We start from the raw sequence: 19,959 nt of genomic DNA, 5'->3' as shown, positions 1-19,959 counted from the left end.
CTTCTACTGATGGACCTCAATCTAGGTTTTCTGCCGTAAGTAGCTTGCACTCTGACCCAAATAAACAGTCATTTTGACTAAAAAAAAAAAAAAAAAAAAGATATTTCATTTGTAAATATCATCTCCCATTCAGTAGGTTGCCTTTTATTTTTATTGATTGTTTCTTTCCCTGTGCAAAAGATTTATTTTGATGAAATCCCAATAGTTTGTTTTTGTTTTTCTTGCCTCAGGAGACATATCCAGAAAAATGCAAATCATTATAACCCCCAGACAACTGTCTGGGCACACCATCCTTACTAGTAAAATGTGTAAGAACTCCTGGAGTGGTCTGTATTGAAAAGCAAAGTGGAACAAAGCAGGAATGGTGGTTTCTGATGAGCAGGAGTGCTTGGGCTTAAAAATCGCTTCTCCAAAAACTATTTCATCACCAAGTACCTGGGCTAACTCAGTCTTTGTTGAAGGCAGAGTAAACAAATTTCTAGTGTTGGGGGCTGCCATTTGGGAGGCTTTGGAGGTCCTGTTTTCATGGCCCCAGATGGGGGAGCTGCCCTCTGAGCACTGGAGACCCTCGGTTTCACTTTGCCTCATGAGGTACAAGCTCTCTTGGTCACTGCAGGTCCCTGAAACCCACATGGGAGATTGTCGGAGGAGAGCTGGGTGGGGAGAGCACTAAGGTTCTGGAAAGTCTCCCACAGGCCATTTTGGAGAATGGAGGAGGCTGTCCACAGCCTTGATGATGGCATTATGAACTGAAGGTTCTTGCAGAGCCACTGAATGTCTAGGAACTAGAGGTCAATCAAAGGCAGGGAGAGGGCCTGGAGGTCACCAACAGTGATATCCTCCCATGCTCATCCAGGTTACTCTTCAGGGAACCATTCATAACAAGAAGCATTAGTTAGTTTACTAAGTGTCACTGCAGGCATCCCTCATTTCACTGTTTTTCCTCTTAGTGTGCTTCTCAGATATTGCAAATGAAGGTCTGTGGCAAACTAGCATCGAGTGTGTCTACTGGCGCCATGTTTCCAACAGCTTTTGCTCACTTCTATCTCTGAGCCAGAAATGTGATTCTTGCAATTTTTCAAACCTTTTCATCATAACTATATTTGTTTGGTGATCTGTGATCAGCGATTATAAATTACTGAAAGCTCAGGTGAGGGTAGCTTTGGTGGTAAGGAGCCCAACCCGCCATGTCTCAGGCACACCCACAGTGAATAACTTCAGAATCTATTGGGAAAAATCAGGCTGGTTCTAAGCAGTCATTCAACTTCAGAATCATACAGAATGAAGCTGCCTCAAGAGTATCAGTTGTTCACTTGAGTAAACAAAGATTTCATGTGTCTGTATCTCTATCAAGTGAATCTGAGGCTTTACACTCAAGTCTTCTCTGAAGAAATCAGAAACAGTATATGGTTTACTGAAACCTAATGGCCCCTGAGAAAACAAGTCTGAGGACAAAACATGATACAGAACTCTGGAAACTCAGGGGATGAGATTTGATAAATTATTTTCTTCTGTTTTCTACAAGTGGGAATGGATATATTTTTTAAGACTTTATTTATTTATTCATGAGAGACCCAGAGAGAGAGGCAGAGACACAGGCAGAGGAAGAAGCAATTTCCCTGCAGGGAGCCCGATGTGGGACTCGATCCCAGGACCCGAGGATCATGACCTGAGCCAAAGGCAGATGCTCAACCACTAAGCCACCCAGGTGCCCCAGAATGGATATTTAAGGAGAAAAAAAATTTTTTTTCACTTATAAAAATCTTTTTTTAAAGGTATGTTCTGCTCTCTTCCATCCCTCAAAGACAGACAGAGCAAGTCCTAGCTACAACCAAGACTCCAGCTTGCTACCTCTAAATGTGACACTTCAATATGCTTTTTATGGTGGATGACATATATAAGTATATATAATTCAATGAAATAATTTCAAATGCTGCCAATTTGAACTATCCTAAGGGAAGAGCATTAAACATCTTTAAAAGATGCCTCTGCTCCTGAGAGTCCCAGAAACTACTCTTCTTCTTTACACACCTGAAAAGAAAAAAACATCATACACCTAAAGCCCTTGAGCTTTTACATGTAGCAAAGATGTAGATAAAATGCATGGCCTTACCCATCCACGGTTGACTGACAAGTGTCTGAAGAAATGATCACACCAGCTTACCTCTGCAATTTCCTCGATAAGCAATCTCTAGCTGAGGGTCCTTGCATTTGGCACGCTGGAACTCACAGCGAGACAAGAAGGTCCTGCCGTCGGACGCGCAGAGGGGCTTCTGAGAGGAGCCCCCACAATCCAGGCTGCAGTCCTTGTCTTTGTCTTGGTCAACTCGCAAAAACTTGGGGAAGAAAAAAAAAAAGAAGCCAGACACATGTAAAAAGGCATTCTGCAGCGCAGCCAATGACAGAAGTCTGCCCGAGGCCACGGCCCATGGCAGGGGGGCTGCCAGGAACATCACAGGGACCCCTAAAAATCCCAGCTGGGGGCTGCCACGGTCTCTACAACCTTTCATCTCCAAACCAGCACCCGTGGCCGGATTCCCACATGCGACACTAAGTGGTGCAGGAAGCTGTTACACCTGCTGTGGGGTGCGCAGGAGTGCTGCGGGACTGGCACCAGCCTGAATGACATAGTTGGCCTTTTAATTTCTAAACTGGCTTCCCAGCCCCTCCTGCCCGATCCCTGTCTTGCCCCAGCCTGGAAGTTGCCGCGGAGAGCCAGGAGTCCACGGGGTGGGTAATGGGAGGAAGGCACTGTAACTACCTGTATCCCAGCCACCGTGTCTTCCCCACTTGCTTGAACTAGATTACCATCTTCTGAATAAGTACCCAAGCCTCTGGGAACCCCTGGGAGCCCCTGGGTACCCCTGGGAGGCCACTGATTCCCACGACATGCCCAGCAGCACTGCATACATGCATACCTCACCCCCAGCATGAAGTGGACACACAGGCCAGGGGGCCTGTTCTCACCCCGTATGGCAGGTACGTGCAAGCACAGGACCACGAGGGAGCCCACGGAGATGCCCGTGCTCCCCCTGCCTGCTCCAGGGTCCCCGTCCTGGCCTCGGCCCCTCCCGATGCCCAGACCCCACCACGGAGCCAGCAGGGTCTTCCCAGGGCCCACCTGCCCCACACCTGCACTCGGTGGACAATCCCACTGCACACCGTCCAGCCTCACACCTGTGCAGCCCCCGTCATGTCGGGCGGGACAGCGAGCGTGAAGGTGGAGTCAGGAAGCACCCAGGGAGGCTCCGTACTCCGGGATAAACGGATCTCCATGGGCCTTTGCCTACTGGCGTATCCCCTGCCCCACGGACGTGTTTTCTCTGACCTATGGAGCATTAGCAATTCATTAGAGGAAAGGAAGGAAGGAAAAAGTAGGAAACTGAGAGCTGTGGTTATTCTTTTCAAAGATTTTATTTATTAGAGAGAGAGAGAACACGAGCAGGGGTAGCAGCAGCAGAGGGAGAAGCATACTTCTGGGCAGGGAGCCCAGTTGGGACTCGACCCCAGGACCCTGAGATCATGACCTGAGCCTAAGGCGGATGCTTCACCAACGGAGGCGCCCAGGCGCGGGAGAGCTGTCGTTATTTCTGAGCACCGCTCGGTGGAGGTTGGCCCTCTGACTACTGAGCGTGTATCTGAACAGGTTTACTTGTCATTGTGAGTCCCAGTAATATTTATGAGGTAGAGAACCTGTGTTCAGAACAGCTTGTTCCCTCTCGGAGTCCAAGCTGGGGAAGTAGGAACGGGGTTCAGATGCTGAGGGACCCTCATTCACTTTTTCCCTCATCAGTACAAGAAAAAAAAGAAATTCTCAAATTTAAGATACTCCATTCCTTAAAAGGTAGCATAACTCCCCCCATGAAGCTCTGGGGGGGTCTTTGCTGGCACTGTTTCCAGGGTGACCCAGGGCTGCCACTGAGACAGAGCACAAGGGAAGGAGGAAGGGCCCTAATCATGGTCCTGGGAGGGAAGGGCCGAGGGCACGGGCACCAGGAAGGTGTGACACGGACATCCCAGAACTCAGGGGGGCTGGGGAAGGTGGCTGAGTCCCTGATGTCTGGACAAAGGCTCAGGCCATGAGACAGGTGACAGCCCCAGAAGGCAACAGGGTCTTCCCTCAGCGGGGCCCAGGACATGGCAGGGACGCCCTGTTCTAACTTGCTCCAGCAGCATGCCCTAATGTTTCCTGAGAACAAGCTCTCTTGCTACAATGATGTGTGCTGCCTTTAGCCGAGAGGCAAGTGAAAACAGATCGTTGCTTTCTCGCGGTCGTGCAAAACTTTGTTCTTTTACTTAAAAAAGGGCCACACAAGCACGTAAGAACGTTTGATTGAATGTGTCTCTATGGAGTTTTAAGGCCTGGTTTTCTCACTTTGCCTCAAGTGTGTTTTAACTTTCCAGCCACAGAGGTGCAGGTCTGGGGGCTCCCCAGCTCCCGGGAGATGCCCACACTTCAGCACAGTGTACCTGAGGAGGTGCGTCCACCCACTGCAATGTCACTTCCAATCTTGCCCAGTTTTCCCCTTACCTCTTTCCTCCCAGAAAGCTCCGGGGAGTTTTGATAGACGTCCTCTCAGAACACATAGCTCAGCCCTACAGTGGAGCATCATGCAAGGGAGAGACAGAGACAGAGAGATAGAGACAGAGACAAACCAAAGACAGACAGAGACAGGAGACAGAGAGCCTGTGAAAGCAGGAGCCCACCTGAGGGAGTCAGGTGCTCAGGACCAGTCCCGCCCCATCAGCCACGCCCACCCATTTCAGCTCAAAGCTACAAGTCACCCAAATCCCACTAAGTGTGATGTGTATGAGGTGGTCCATTTGCATCTCCTGAAACCCTAAGTTAGGAAATGCAGATTACTTACGGTAAGACATTGTAATTATCATTTTCTCCAAAGAGACAGACAGATTCTACAACTTACAATAAAACAAAAAAAAGAAGGAAAGAAAGCCTAACATTCAGGCATTTGGAATTTGACCATAATTCTTGATAATTTAATGGTGTAGAACTAACAATGGAGCTTTTCTTTATCAGAAATAAGAGAACACACACTTTACTACGCACGTTTCTCCCCCTCCCCACTTTTAATGGCAGTTACATTCCAAGGAGACAGTGCACAGAGGAAAATGAGCTTTTACCCAGGCTATATTCTTTAACCAACAAAGGCCGTAAAAGGGAAATAAAACAGCCCTATTTTAAATAATTCACTGTTTGTTAAAAGGACTTGGTTGAGGGTCTTCAAACTAGTTAAGATAAAAGGTAATTTGTCAAATTTAGAAGGAAATCAGACATTGAGTGACATGAAGAAAGACCTCAGAGTTCCAGGGGTCCCCAGGTCTTTAATGTTAACAAAGCGGCACTGTTTGCCCAAGTGCAAGGACAGTGGCGGGAGGAAGCGGCAGAGGGTGCCCGAGCAGTGTCTGTCTGGACACCATGGAGTCCTGCATGGAAAATAGATAAGTCCAAGGCAAATGGATCACAAACACAGTCCACATTTTGCTTACTAAATCAAAGGTGTGAGCCAGAGGGAGAGTTAGAACAAAACCCAAACACTGAAGAAACGGGTTCAAACACTCTGTAAATATTCATGCGGATGGATTTTCCCACAGAGATGTTGATTTAAGACTTTTTTTTTAACTGTTTATGCTATGGGATAGCATTAAGAAATACATTGCTCTGCAGCTGTAAGATTCACAAAAGCAAGAACTTTTTAAATCAGAGGTCACTCAAAAGTGAGTATAGCTTCCAAGTATGTTTGCTTAATCTGTAGGCGAATCTCACCCTGGGGACTGGGGGTGCAGGGGCACAATAAGGGCATCGGCGAAGCGTGCACCCCCACTGGGGCATAAGACGGAGTAATTCTGAAAGCCGGTGAAGGACAGGTATGAGCGTGTTCACAAACACAAGTGTGTTCTAAGGCACAACATCTCCACTTCAAGCTCTGAGCTTCCTCAGATTCCAGGACAGAGTTCCCTGCCTTTTTAGTGAGTCCGAGACCCGAAATCCATGATGCCAATGTGGAGATCTTGTTGTCACATCTACAAGTACACTTATAGGGTAGAGTGAAGCCAGCTGGGTACTTGCTGCAGGGTGCTTCTCCCAGAGAGACTGCTGTCACACTCACTCATTCACGCGCTAGAGGCAATACAAACCGAGTCAGATCCAGCTTTAAATAAAATCATTAATTATTGAGCGACTGCTCTCTACCTCCTCTGGTCTAAAGAATGGTGGGATTCAAAAGAGGGCCTGCTCTTGTATAGCTTACAATTTTGGGGGCAGAAAATCTAGGACCACAGATGATCACCACCAGGTCATCTGGGACCATTCATGATCACCCCACCTTCTGGGACCACAGATAATCACCACCACATCATCTGAGACCACAGATGATCACCACCAGGTCATCTAAGACCACAGATGATCACCTCCAGGTCATCTAGGACCACAGATGATCAGTACCAAGTCATCTGGGACCTCAGATGATCGCCAGGTCATTTGGGACCACCCATGATACACACTATCTGGGACCACCCATGGTCACCAGGTCAGGAGGAAGTAGCAGGTTTTTCAAGGATCATGCAGGAAGAAAATGAAGGGTCAGCCCTCCTCTCACAGTCAATGCTGAAAGGATGCCTATGACAAGAGGACCTAACTGATGGGGGGCAACAGGTGTGAGATGGGATGATGCAGGGGCTGGTGCAAAGCCCCTGAGTACCAAACCCCAGGAGGATTGTCCACTTTGTGTGGGGATCCAAGACAGAGCTCTCAGGGCTGGAAAGCCTCCAGGACACAGTCTGGACAATTTTGATGAGACGCTCAGGTATACAGGTTCTGGATGCTTCTTATGGTCAGGAGTGACATGGAAACACACAGTCCAGACCCAATATGATGAAAGCAGGAGTATAGAAACTGCTACTTTTCTCTTTATTTATTTGCACTGCCTTCACCGTTGGCATGGACGGAAGACTTTCTATAACTGTTATTATAGACTCCTTGCTGGCTTTTGGCCCCGTGACCCATTGTTCCTGAAATTCTTCTAGCTCCTCTGTGGACATCTCCTTCTGCATGGTGAGGTTTCAGTTCCAGCCCACAACTGAGGATGGGCATGAGCTCTGCTGGACCGCCTGCTGTGCCCGTCTCTTCTGCTTTCCCCAAACATGTCCTATTTATTTGTTTTCCTCACCTGCTTCCACATCAACCCGATTTTCAATATTTATTTTCTTGTATTTTTGCTTCTTGTTAGCACTTTTTGGAGCCAAGCCAAGAAATCTCTTGGGTTATTAATTGTTCCAGATTCATGTTAATTTGACATTCAGTGAGAACTTGGTTATCATAAAATCTTTCTTAACAAAAAAAAAATCACACAGATGGTATTACCCTAACGCAAGAAGGAACTTTGGCACACATACACACACACACACACACAAAACCACATTAGTCAACATTCGTCATTACTCCCAAATATCAGACTTGACTTGTCTGCACGTGGCAGATTTTGACTTTAATACCCTATAGAAGACTACGTGGAACTGAATTTCTAGTCTTAGGTGTCATACTCCTACCTGGGGGTCTCACAGGACTTTCAGTCATATAAAAGCATTTACAGAGGGTTCACTGGATCTTGGGCACTATTGCCATTAGTTTAAGCGACAGTTTCTCAGCCAGAATCCAGAATTCTCAGGAAGAATCAAGGAACATGCCAAATGATGTTTTTCTGGGACCACGGCCTCATGAAATAGTGCAAGGCTGGCACATAGGAGCCCATTATAGTGGACATGCAACCAACTGTTCGGAGCCAATGGGACCATCACCCTTACAGGCTAAAGAGGACACACATTCATCCACACGGCCTTGGCCACCCCACAGAGTGTCTGGTCTACAGTTGGTGCTCAGTAAATGCTTGTATAGCTAACTCTGTGGAAGTCACTACGGAATGATGAGGGCAGACAGCAGAGGAAAGAGAAGGTTGTGAGCACAGTGATTTGGGGACGCAGGAACAAGAGAGGGCCAAGGCCATGGGCAGACCATAGACTCAGGGAGGAAGGCACGCTTGGCGCGCCCTGCTGTGACCGCGTTGGAACAAGCAGCGTGCTCTCTGCACACCCGCTGTCTCTCCACCCCCCTCTGTGGCACACGCCTTGTTTGCCAGGCATTCCGGGCATCTCCGGACCGAGGCATGGAAAAGCTCGGATGGCAGCTCTGCCCTTGGGTGGCACCAAAGACAAACATTCTCCCTGGACAGCAATTCTCAGTGAACAGGATGAAACGCTTTATATGAGAAGTGTCTGAAAATAAGAATATAAGGGATTAATCCCTGGCTGGACTCCACTTCCTAAACACCGGGATCACCGCAGCTCTGTGTTGGCAGCACCGCCGTCCGCTGGGCAGCTGGCTCACCAAGCAGACCCCTGGCCTCCCCGCCACCCAGAGACTCTGATTCACAGGCCTGGGGCAGAAGGCAGGAATTCCGTGTCTAATAAACAGGGCGTGTGAACACGTGGGACCCCTGGCCCGGCATCATGCACCTCTGCTGACAGAGGTGCCCACCACCAGCTCTGCCGGCACCGGGCCAGGTGGCAGCAGCAGGTGCTGCCTGCGATGGCCAGGCCTCTGTGCTCCCAGAGGGGCTCTAAGTGATTTGTGACTTCCCCAGTGGCCCCACGTTTCCTGAGGCATCTAAGAGGCAGTGATTACTGCTGTTTCTCTGTGCGTCCTGGTTTTCCTTAGAAGACCAAATGCGTTTCGTTGATAAAATGACATTTTTCCAAGGCATTCAGCTGGAGTTTCTTTTTTGAGGCTCCTGCTCATTTCAAAGCACTTAGAACAAATTGCACTAAAATACATGTTAGAGAATACTTGAGTAACCTGGGAAGCAGGGGAAAGGCATCCAAACGCTGAGATACCAGACCATTTGCTCACTGGCCAGACCTCAGGGGACAGACCACTCCCGCTGCTGCAGCCATCACGAGGGGGGAGCGGGAACCAGGCGACGAGCCCTGCTGGAAACGACCTGCTCACGCTGTCATGAGAGATGACCGCTGTCACGAGAGATGACCGCAGCGCCCCAGAAGCTGGAGGAGCGGGGGGGCCAGGAAGCCTCACGGATGCTGACGGCCGTGTTTGCATTCTTTAAGTATTAGCAAATACCTCACATGAGGGTCAGGGACTCTGCTCTACGAATGAAGACAGAACAGGGCCCAGATCCGCATCCTTGTCTAAACTCCAGGGAGACCCACACGGTATCTGAAATGCCATCTGTGTTCCCTGCTGCACCGAATCCTCATACTTGCCCCTGTGTTCATGATCTCGCCCTTTCTCGGACAAGATGTGGGCCCAACAGGGATTCTGAAGGATTCTGCTGCCCACCAGGTACCCTTCCTGCTAGCAAGGGTCACAAGGCTGGAGACAGCCAAGGCTCTGGTTCCTGTAGAGTGTTCCTGACAAGTCTGTGCACGAAGCAGGTTCTAACAAGTATTTGCCATGTGAACAACCCGGACAATGGGGTGTCCAGGGCAGCCCTCTTGTATGCCAAGCAGCAAGAATCCTGCTCCACTCACCACCGAGGGAGGTTCATGCTCAATGGGGGACAAGCAGAGGGGAATCCCTGGAGGACGAGAGGGCACAAGAGAAGACCTTCATCTCTCCATACTCATCTCCACCAACCAACACAACTATCACCCCCAGGGTGAAAGAAACTGGTACACACATCTGAGTCCCTTCTCTGTGAAGAAGAGAACCAAATGCCCTTTGCTCATGTGCCAGGGACCAAGTGCAGATGGAATGCTGTCAGGGCCTGGAGGCTAGGTGGGAAGCTCTCAAGAGCACAGATGAAGAGACCAAGGTCCTCAGAGGACACCATGCACAGGTACCTCCTATGACTGACAGAGAGTCTCAGAGGAGGTCACCCAACTAGTCTGTGACACCACTAGAACCAAACCAAGGACTCTGGACCCAGGCCCCTACTCTCCACCGCAGGCATGCATGGCAGTGTCCTTGACCCAAGGGTGCCAGGGCTGGGTCATCTTTCTCTAGGTCTTGATGCCAGGGCTAAAGTATTCACCTGAAACACAGGACCAATTTTCTTGGTCCTGGAGGATGCACAGAAGAGGGGCTGGAGGATTGGCCACAGAACGGACCTTCTGTCTACCTTCCCAACACCTTCTCCTCCTTTCATCTCCTGCCTGGAAGGGCATTCTGTGCTGGCTCATGTCTGGCATCATCAGATGGGGAACGTGGCTTATTGCCCTTCTCACCTTGGTTTACACATTAAAACAGATTCCTCACATTTTTTAACAGTCTTGGTTTATGTTACGAGATAGCCACGGCATGGGATCCTCCAAGGGAATTCTCTTCACAGTTCTTTGAAATGTAGCATCTGAAACCTCTAATGCAGTCATGCCACCACCCAAAATTATCATCATTATTGAAATGCATAAGTACAATCTCTGAGATAGGTGGAAACGGTTCTGGAAGCCCCATATTCGCTAAGTGCTGGCTGCTTCTGTGATCCATCATCTGACACCTCTTGCTAGGGCGTCTGTATCACCCTCCCCCAGGTGCTAACACAGGCAGAACTCGGTCTCTGCTCTAATCTGCACCCTTCATCCAACACCATCCCCAAACCACCTTCCCCAGGTGCTAACGCAGGCAGGACCAGCTCTGTGCTCTAACATGCACAGATGTGATGTCAATCCCTCATCTATCTCCCTAAAGTTCAATTTTTAGAATCGTTGCAAAAGCACAAATAAAAATAAATTCTGTGGCTCTATCAATAATGAAACAAATCCAAAATGCTGAGAAAAGAAGCTTCTTTTGAAAAAAAAAAAATGTCAAAATTCACAACCTTAATTACAGAGAAAGGAAATGCCTTACTTTCAGGGAAGAGAGATTTGTGCAGAGGGGATAGAGAGGTTTGTAGGGATGTCACCGGCATTTCAGTGTTGCAGCTAGAGAGCCGGAGCAGCCAGTGGTGTGGAGCGAGGGGCAGCCAGGTCGCTGCCCACCAGGTACCTTCTGTCTCCATGAGGCACTCGAAGCATCACATACACATCATCCCATCTTAGGGAGAAACTTAATGTCCTGAAGAGACACAGAACAATTTGGATTTTTCTAAGAAAAGTGTCGGGACTCTGGAAACAAGCCTCGCAGCGTCAACTGGAATTGGCACAGGCGGCCCCGGGTTAACACCAGACAGCGCTGCACATGTGAGGTCATGGATGAAGGGGACTGGCCATCGTGGGTCTCCCAGACTCTACCGCCTCCGGCCGGGGGACACACACCCCAGAGTCCCGAGGGTGGGGAGGAGGGTGTTCCCTGGTGTGCAGAGTCCCTAATTCCATGACTCATCTAGAGAATGAATCCCTGCCAGGAGGCGAGTCCACATCCACACACGGGCTCCCCACATCCTCGGACACACCCGGCTGATCAGCCTGGGAACTTGGGGGTTAGGAACCAATGCTCTGATTCAGCTGGGCCAGCTGACACGGCCGACTCCCAGAGACCTGGCAGCCCCAGGGGCCGGGGGCGAATCTGCAGCTGCACCCTGGTTGGCGCGGCTCCTGTTGGGGGCTGTGCTGGCTTTGGGGGGAAGAAGCACAGAACAGCACCATAGGGAGAGCTGCACCCTCAGATCATGTCTGCTCCAAGGGCCAGGGCTCCGTGCCCCAGAAAATCAGCCACATCCCAAGTCAGACGCACTGCAAAGTTCCAACATCCTTATCAAGTTGTTCCCATCTTCTTGGCAGTGATGATGAGTCCAGCAAATACTTCTAGTGAAGGTTCATTTATCCAAAAAAGATTTTGATGGGTTCTATCTCTGTAGAAAGATGCCAGGTGTTACATCCAGAAAAATAGGAGAGGGAGGAAGAGAAGACTCTTCTACCCCCGAAAGTTTTCTAATCAGGGTGAAGACAGGATTGCCACAGGGCCCGCTCCACAGGTCCAGCTTCGAGCCCCAGATGCCACCATCACGTCAAGAGTAAATCCACTGGACTGCCTAAGAGGCAAAGCTACTCTGAACAGCATCTGGTATGACTATTTAACAATCCCTCCAAGATCTGGACCAATGTGCTTGGAATCATGTCAAATCCAGAAAACAGGGAGGTTTATCATGGAAACAGAGACACACTGTAATTTAGGATTGATCCAATAGCCTCAGAATCACAGCACTCTGAAGCCATGGTCGTTGAGCTGCGAAGCTCACAGAAGTGGCCACGGCACGGAGTCCAGTTATGGTTTCTGAAGGGTGACTCCATTAGGCGTTCACGTCAAATAACCCTGGACGGCAAAAACTGGTGAGGAGCTCAATAACAAAGGCACTTAAAACTAGGACACATGGCCAATGGAATACAGGTTTTCTCAGCTGCCATTGAACTGGGGAGAGAAAACCAGGATTTATACACTTTTTTGAAAACAAAATATATCTGCATTGTCAACTTGCTCATCTAAAATTAAGTAACCAGGGGATCCTTGGGTGGCTCAGCGGTTTGGCGCCTGCCTTTGGCCCAGAGCGTGATCCTGGAGACCCAGGATCGAGTCCCACGTCGGGCTCCCTGCATGGAGCCTGCTTCTCCCTCTGCCTGTGTCTCTGCCTCTCTCTCTCTCTCTCTCTCTCTCTGTGTGTCTTTCATGAATAAATAAATTTAAAAATCTTAAAAAAAATAAAATTAAATTAAGTAACCAGGGTGTAATTTACCTAAAATTTTGCCAACATACAGAATAACACCCAGTGCTCATCCCGTCAAGTGCCCCCCTCAGTGCCCGTCACCCATTCACCCCCACCCCCCGCCCTCCTCCCCTTCCACCACCCCTAGTTCGTTTCCCAGAGTTAGGAGTCTTTATGTTCTGTCTCCCTTTCTGATATTTCCTACCCATTTCTTCTCCCTTCCCTTATATTCCCTTTCACTATTATTTATATTCCCCAGATGAATGAGACCATATAATGTTTGTCCTTTTCCAATTGACTTATTTCACTCATCATAAAACCCTCCAGGTCCATCCACGTTGAAGCAAATGGTGGGTATTTGTCATTTCTAATGGCTGAGTAATATTCCATTGTATACAGAGACCACATCTTCTTTATCCACTCATCTTTCGATGGACACCGAGGCTCCTTCCACAGTTTGGCTATTGTGGACATTGCTGCTAGAAACATCGGGGTGCAGGTGTCCCGGCGATTCATTGCATCTGAATCTTTGGGGTAAATCCCCAACAGTGCAATTGCTGGGTCATAGGGCAGGTCTATTTTTAACTCTTTGAGGAACCTCCACACAGTTTTCCAGAGTGGCTGCACCAGTTCACATTCCCACCAACAGTGTAAGAGAGTTCCCTTATTGAACACCAATAAAAAATAAATAAAAAAAATAAACCAGAGGTGCAAGAAATAATGTAGGGGACTCTGTAAGTGGGAAGGAAAGACCAAAAGTGACAAAGACTAGAAAGGAATAGAGAAATATCTCCAGAAACAATGACAAAACAAGTAACAAAATGGCACTAAATTCGTATCTATCAAAAATCACTCTGAATGTAAATAAACTAAGAGCTCCAATCAAAAGACATAGGGTGTAGGAATGGAAAAAAAATAAAATAAAATGTTGATATTATTATACCAAACTAATATAATTTTCTGTGATGATACTATTGGGGAGCCAAATATTATCACAGTGGCATCCATCCTGAAGATATCTTCATACTTTGAATGTCATTTCCTGAAGCTGTCCTTGGCTCCGGAAGGTCGTCAGATATGTTAGAGTTGGGTACTGTTCATAAAACATTTGCTGCCACCACTGTGCAAAGCTACACAATATCTTGCAAAAAGTCATGGGATCTGGGTTTTTAACAAACTTCTGCCAAGAAAGATGAAGGCTGCAGCCAGCGTCCTTCACAGAAGTCACTTCCGAGCATCCAAATATTTTGGTTTTGTCTTTATTTCAATTTTCAAGGTTGTCCTTGGAAAGTACCTTCCCAACAGTTTATGAAAGACTCCAGAAAACGTGTCTGGTGAAACCGAATTTCCTCCTGTGGAAGCCTGTGTAACCCAGCAAGGCCCGGCATGCGGGGAGCGGAGACAGGCCCTCCCTGTGCAGGCAGCCGTGCTGGTGCCTGCGAGCCACGCGCGTGGAAGGCTATCCCGCGGGGGGAGACCAGTCCACCACGTGCGTGCACATCAATGTGTGGCCGACCTGTGGCTGTCCAGAACCGAGAGAGGAGCCTATTGAGCTAAAGTGACGCTGCTCTGTAATGATGTCCCCACCGGGGATCCCTGGGTGGCTCAGCAGTTTAGCACCGCCTTCAGCCCGGGCATGATCCTGGAGTCCTGGGATCAAGTCCCACATGAGGCTCTCTGCATGGAGCCTGTTCTCCCTCTGCCTGTGTCTGTCTGTTTATCTCTCTCTCTCATGAATAAATAAATAAAATCTTAAAAAAAAAAATGATGTCCCCACCATCTCCTGGTCCCTCGGGTGCTCACGCAGCCTCTCTGGCCTCACCATCTCCCCTCCGGCCTTGGATTGTCACTGAGGAGGGAACTTGCCAGCCTCCAGTGCCGCACATCAAGCAGCAGCAGCTGTGACAACCAGGCATCAGTGTGCGTACAGGTGGGCATGGGTGGACACAGGCAGGCGTAGGTGGACACGAGTGGTGCTTCCTTCTGGCCTCTGGGACGGTCTGGCTCTAAAACCCACCGGGACTGGGAGGGAAGTAGACGTAGGAAAAGATGAAAGCGTGAGCCAAACAAACTCCACGCCTGTGTGCACAGCATATCTCCAAGAGGATGGGGTCCAGGCCACCAGGATCCCCCTGTGATGGCAAGCTAAACTTCCATTCTAGACACAGTGTGCATTTCCACTCGAGATACAGAGGGTGTTTTTTGTTTGTTTTGGGGTTTGTTTGTTTTTTTGCCTCCACAAGGAATCCCCCTTCAAATACAACCTGCCATTCTTCATGCACAAGTAAAAGATGGAGGAGACCTTATTCTGTTTAAATAAATTTATCGGTAATTCCAGAGGCAAATTTGATATTAAAATGAACTAAAATACAAAGAAATTAATTAAAGGAAATCAATAAATTAGAAGACTGGCTTCTGGAGTGAGGACAGGGCTCCCTGAAGAACAGGGGCCCTGGGATGAGCGTCTGGTCCTCCGACGGCCACTTTGTGATCGCCGCATACTCAAAAGCACCGAGATTTGCTCCAGAAAAGACCAAAGACACCGAACAACACAGCTCACCATCCTCAGGCTCGTAAACTTCCACGGTCCATGCCCACCGGTGTCAGTCCTGCTGATAAGGCCAGCAGGGCAGTAGCTCTCTGGAAACAGCCAAGTGAAATCCCAGTCCCGTAAACTCACCTGGCTGTTCTGTGTCCCTGTCCGGTAAGATGAGAACATCCCTGTGGCTCACAGGTGTGGACGTCTTAACTCCACTACCCAAACACTGTTTTGGTTTAAGATTTCATGAACTACTTCGTTAGTAGGAATAACAATTATCATTACTGTCCTGACTCCAGCAGGTGTCACACAGGAGGATTTCAGGCCTCCCTGACCCCACACCCTGGGGTCCTTCTTGCCCTTGACTGGCAAGCCGGTCCTCATGTGCTCGGGAAACTGTCTTGAATCCACAATCTCACAGACATAAAGTACGTGGTGAGTGTGTTGAGGTCAGCTCCCCATTCAGCCTCGTGTGTGTCTGGCTGTTGCTCATCCAGCCCGTCCAGCCTCAGCTGGACCCAGACCACCAGCACTGCCCTGCTCAGAGACAGGATAGGGAGGGCCTGATAGGAGAAATACTTGTGGCGACCTAGGCTGACCCGCCATGACATCTAGCCGATGACCCAGAGGCATTGCCCGTTGTCAGGAGTGACCCCCCACCAAGTTACACAGGGTCACCCTCTAGGGGGGAAGCATATTCCCTGCCCTGTTTAAGTGACCCATAGACAGATTCAAGCAGATGCAAGTCCCACCGCAGTGTGAGCAGGGAGTGCAAATCCCAGAGCCCTCGGGCCTGGCTGCGTGGATGCGTGGCCACAGCAAAGGGCACTGAAGCAGGGGACACGGGGCCTCAGTTGGTTGAGAGCCCAACTCTTGGTTTCAGCTCAGGTCATAACCTCAGGGTGGGGAGGTCAAGGCTGGGCATGGAGTCTGCCCCCCTCCCTTCCTCTGCCCCTCCTTCCCCACTTGTGTGATCCTCTCAAAAATAAATAAATAAAAACAAAACTGGGGCACGAGAGGATTTCTCAGGTCCCAGCAAGTTTTAAAATCTGAAACCTCTTTCCTCCAACCATGTGTGTCAGCATCTGCGATACTGGGGCAGGAGGAGAGCAGGAGCACCCCACCTCTAGCCCCTCTGCAGCCACCTCCTCCAGGCACACCACAGTTTGCACTGCTGTGCCCTCCAGAGGACGAGTTCCTCTTCCCTCCGGGATGGAACTGTGTGCAGAGCACCTGGCACAGCTGCCCTAGGAGCTGGGTCCCCCCATGGCCTCCTCCTAGAGGAGCATTCAGAAATCAGGCCTGCTCTCTCCACCTTACACGAGGCTGCAGGTCAGAAGGCGAGGCATGGGATCAGGTCGAGAGTGTTTTGCAGATGTTGTGGGCCGAGCTGTGCCCCACCCACCCACCCCCGGAAATATTCCGTCCTACTCCCTGGTACCTGCATATGTGGCCGTATCTGGAAATAGAGTCTTTGCTGACATGATCTAGTTCAGATCAGTCTACACTCGAGTAGGGTGACCTCACGTACCATTGTGGGTGTCAGAGTCAGTTCTGTCCCCCCAAGTCTGCCTGTGACATCCTAGCTCCCACCCCTCAGAATGTCCCCGGGTTTGGAAATAGCTATTGCAGATGTAAGTAGTAAAGTTAAACTGAGTCATGCTGAAGGAAGATAAGCCTTGAATCCAATATGACTGCTGTCCTATAAAAAAGAGAGATCTGGACACAGACATGGACACAGGGAGAAGGCTGTGTGAGGACGAACAAGCGGGGTCACCAAAGATGCCAGAGCATGAACACCGGGAGCCGGACAGGGGTCTGGGGCCAACTCTTCCCCCACCCTGTACACCCCTGCCCTTGGACTTCTGGTTGTGGAACGGGGAGAGAAGAGATCGCTGCTGTCTAAGATCATTTGTTGTTGCGGCCCTAGGACCACATGGCATCCCTGGGACCATCATGGCATCTCTGGGACCACCAATAGCAGCCCCGGGACCATCGATAGCAGCTCCAGGAGGATTGTTAGCAGCCCTGGGATGATCCTTTGCAGCCCTGGGACCATTGTTAGCAGCCCTGGGACCATGTGGTGGTGCCAGGACACTAACAGACTGGCAATCTGATAACGAAGGAGTAAAATAATGGAACTGTGGTGTTGTCATCACAATAAAAAATGCCCCAGCCAAAATGATTGGAAAATCTTACTGCTTTACATATAAAAGATGCACAGAAAATTACCCCAAAAATACTCAAAATGGGAAAAAGAGCTATATCTATATATAGATTATGTACCACGTGTATGTATGTTCTTTGATCAAATGGCAGTTTTTAAATTCACGCTGTACTTACCCCTTTCGTAGATAATTACATTGCCAGGTGTCTGGGTCACCCAGTAAACACTAAAATGCCCTCCCTGGGCAGAATCAAGTTTCCCAAATCTTTTCTGCATATTGTATTTTTCTAAAATACATACGTTTGCGGGCCATGAGATGTCATGGGGCTGAATGTTATAAGCCGGAGGCCCGGCCACCCGTGTTTGCCAGCAGCTCCTCTAAATGGCACCTGTGCCCTAAGCCCAGCAAGAACAGAGAGCCAGGAAGCAGGGTCCTGGAGAGGTGACCACCCAGCTCCTGCCGCCCGGTGTGACGGAGCAGCCACCCCAGAAGGGCACACGCTGAGGAGAGGGGAAGCGGGAGGACCAACCTCACCTCTTCCCCGGTCCTGCTCGGGACCCCCCGGGAGAACATGACTCACAGGACAGGCACCTGTGACGGCTCCGTGAGGGAGAAATGGAAAAAGCAAGATGAAAAAATCAAGGCTGGAGAAAAAGGAAAATGGATTTTTTTTTCAAATAAATGGAAAAATCAAGGCTCAAGGTCCATTCTGTGTGGCTGAAACAGGTGAGCAGTAATGTGGGGGACGGGTGGAGGGGAACAGGGCTGGGGAGCAGTGGGACGCGGTCACCGTGGAGTAAGGGACGGCGTGTCCTGCGGCAGATGCTCAGGGGTTTGTTAGGGTGCGCTCCACCCCCACCAGCAGGTGCAGCCTGGGGGTCTCTGCAGGTGCCTCCCCGTGACACCCTCTCCTCTTCCCTGCCCCCGTGGCCGACTGTCGCCTTCTGTCCACTCACACGAGGCACAGAGATGAACGCATTAGGCCACTGAAACCCAAGGACAGCACAAGCCCACCCTGGCCTGCCCAAGCGGTGGTACAGCAGAGGTTGGGGGAGGGCCTGACCGCGCTGGGCCACGGCCCTGTGCACGGCCGACACGTAAGCACGGACGTCTGTGACTCTCCCAGGCTGAGGGCTCGCCCGGGACTTCTACTCCGTGATGAGAAGTTACAAGTTGTGCTTCTGGAGCACCGACTTGGAACCAGCAGTATTTTGCTAGACTCTGGAGGCCACGACGCCATCCGAGCAAAATGGGGAGTCAGGTGCTTGCAGATGCACCCCCGAGCCCTCCGTCACTGACTGATCGGTGACTCACCAGCGGCTCGGATGTCCCTGCGGCTCTGGGAATGGAAGTCATGGGAGCAGCTCCGACAGCCAATCGGGAGCAGCTTTGGCAAACACAAGTCACGCAGACCCCAAGCCACATGGACCCCACGCTCCTTGGCCCCCACACTCCAGGGCACTGCTCACCACTGCCCCTGGGAAGCAGCGGCAGCAGGCGGCACGATGCACCCCTTCCCTGGCCCAGCTAGCTTGTCCCGTTCGTGCACCTGTAGGGCTCCCCCACAGAGGGGGTGCGTGAGGGTCACAGGGCGAAGGGTGCAATGCTATTTTCAGAATCGCCCACTGGGACCTTATCTCTCTGTTCTGCCCTCGGATTTCTTCAGTGACTCTGCAGACGGAGCCCATTCCCTCGGCTGCATCCCTCGGGGGAGCACAAAGCCAGCCTCTGGGGCTGGACCTGCGCTGAACCCAGGCTGGACCGGGAGACCCCACTGCGAGACCGGGAGAAGGCGGGAGTTTAAGGGCAGCCCAGCCGTCCAGCAGGGAACCGGGAGCACCGTCCCAAGTCTTGTCTTCATTCCCAGACGTTCCAGCTCATGGCAGCTTGGAATTACTCGGAAAATCACACACAATCTAGCACGTGGTACATTGGAATTTGATGAAGAGCTGTGGGAACCTAGAGGGAACCCCTTGGACTATATTATTAATACTCAGAATCTATTAGCGTTTTCTCCTCCTTGATTCCCTTTACTCCGTGGAGCAGAAGGGCCTCATAGATGTAGTTCACAAATACACCCTGACATACTGATGGATGATGGATGCACGTGATGCTCCCCACCGCCCTCGCGCTGTAAATCAGGTGCTGTATCTGGTTGCTGATCAGAGACAGAAGCCTTGTCTGTAAACGGGAACGATCCAAAACCAGACACCCACGGCCTTAGGTGCCCCAACTCCTCTGTGGGACCTCGGACAGACAGACAGATGCTGAGCACACCCTGCACCACTACCCTCTGCCCGCAGACAGCACTTGAATCTCCAAGGACAGGCGGAGCGCTGAGCGGAAAGCCGTCTGCCTCAGGTGAGGCCCATTCCTGTGAACCTGCGCCAGGCCGGGCACACGGACCCTTGGGCCCTGGGTGTCATCTCCATCGGTTCCCTGGGCACACCTGCTCCTACCCCCACCCCTCCCACCTCTCCTGCCAACCCACCCATGCGGGCCTCCTCTGCGGGGAGGAGCCCCATTTCTCTGAAGGCTCAGCTGACTCTGGCTCCCCTGTAGCACGGCTCACCCACCCAACCAC

The 19,959-nt window shown here is 50.4% G+C and overlaps 1 protein-coding gene across 1 annotated transcript in view; it reads right to left on the bottom strand.

Moving 5' to 3' along the window:
* SMOC2 (SPARC related modular calcium binding 2) overlaps nucleotides 1-19,959 on the bottom strand; it is a 158,482-nt gene that overhangs the window by 110,528 nt on the left and 27,995 nt on the right. The window contains exon 2 of the mRNA NM_001177803.1: nucleotides 2,165-2,336. Within this exon, the coding sequence (NP_001171274.1) occupies nucleotides 2,165-2,336 (172 nt within the window). The remainder of the gene's footprint in view (nucleotides 1-2,164; nucleotides 2,337-19,959) is intronic.

This window comes from Canis lupus, chromosome 1 (genome assembly GCF_011100685.1).
Source record: "Canis lupus familiaris isolate Mischka breed German Shepherd chromosome 1, alternate assembly UU_Cfam_GSD_1.0, whole genome shotgun sequence".
Classification (NCBI taxonomy): Eukaryota; Metazoa; Chordata; class Mammalia; order Carnivora; family Canidae; genus Canis; species Canis lupus.
Note: the sequence above shows the minus strand (reverse complement) of the source record. Positions and strands in the feature narration are given on the sequence as shown.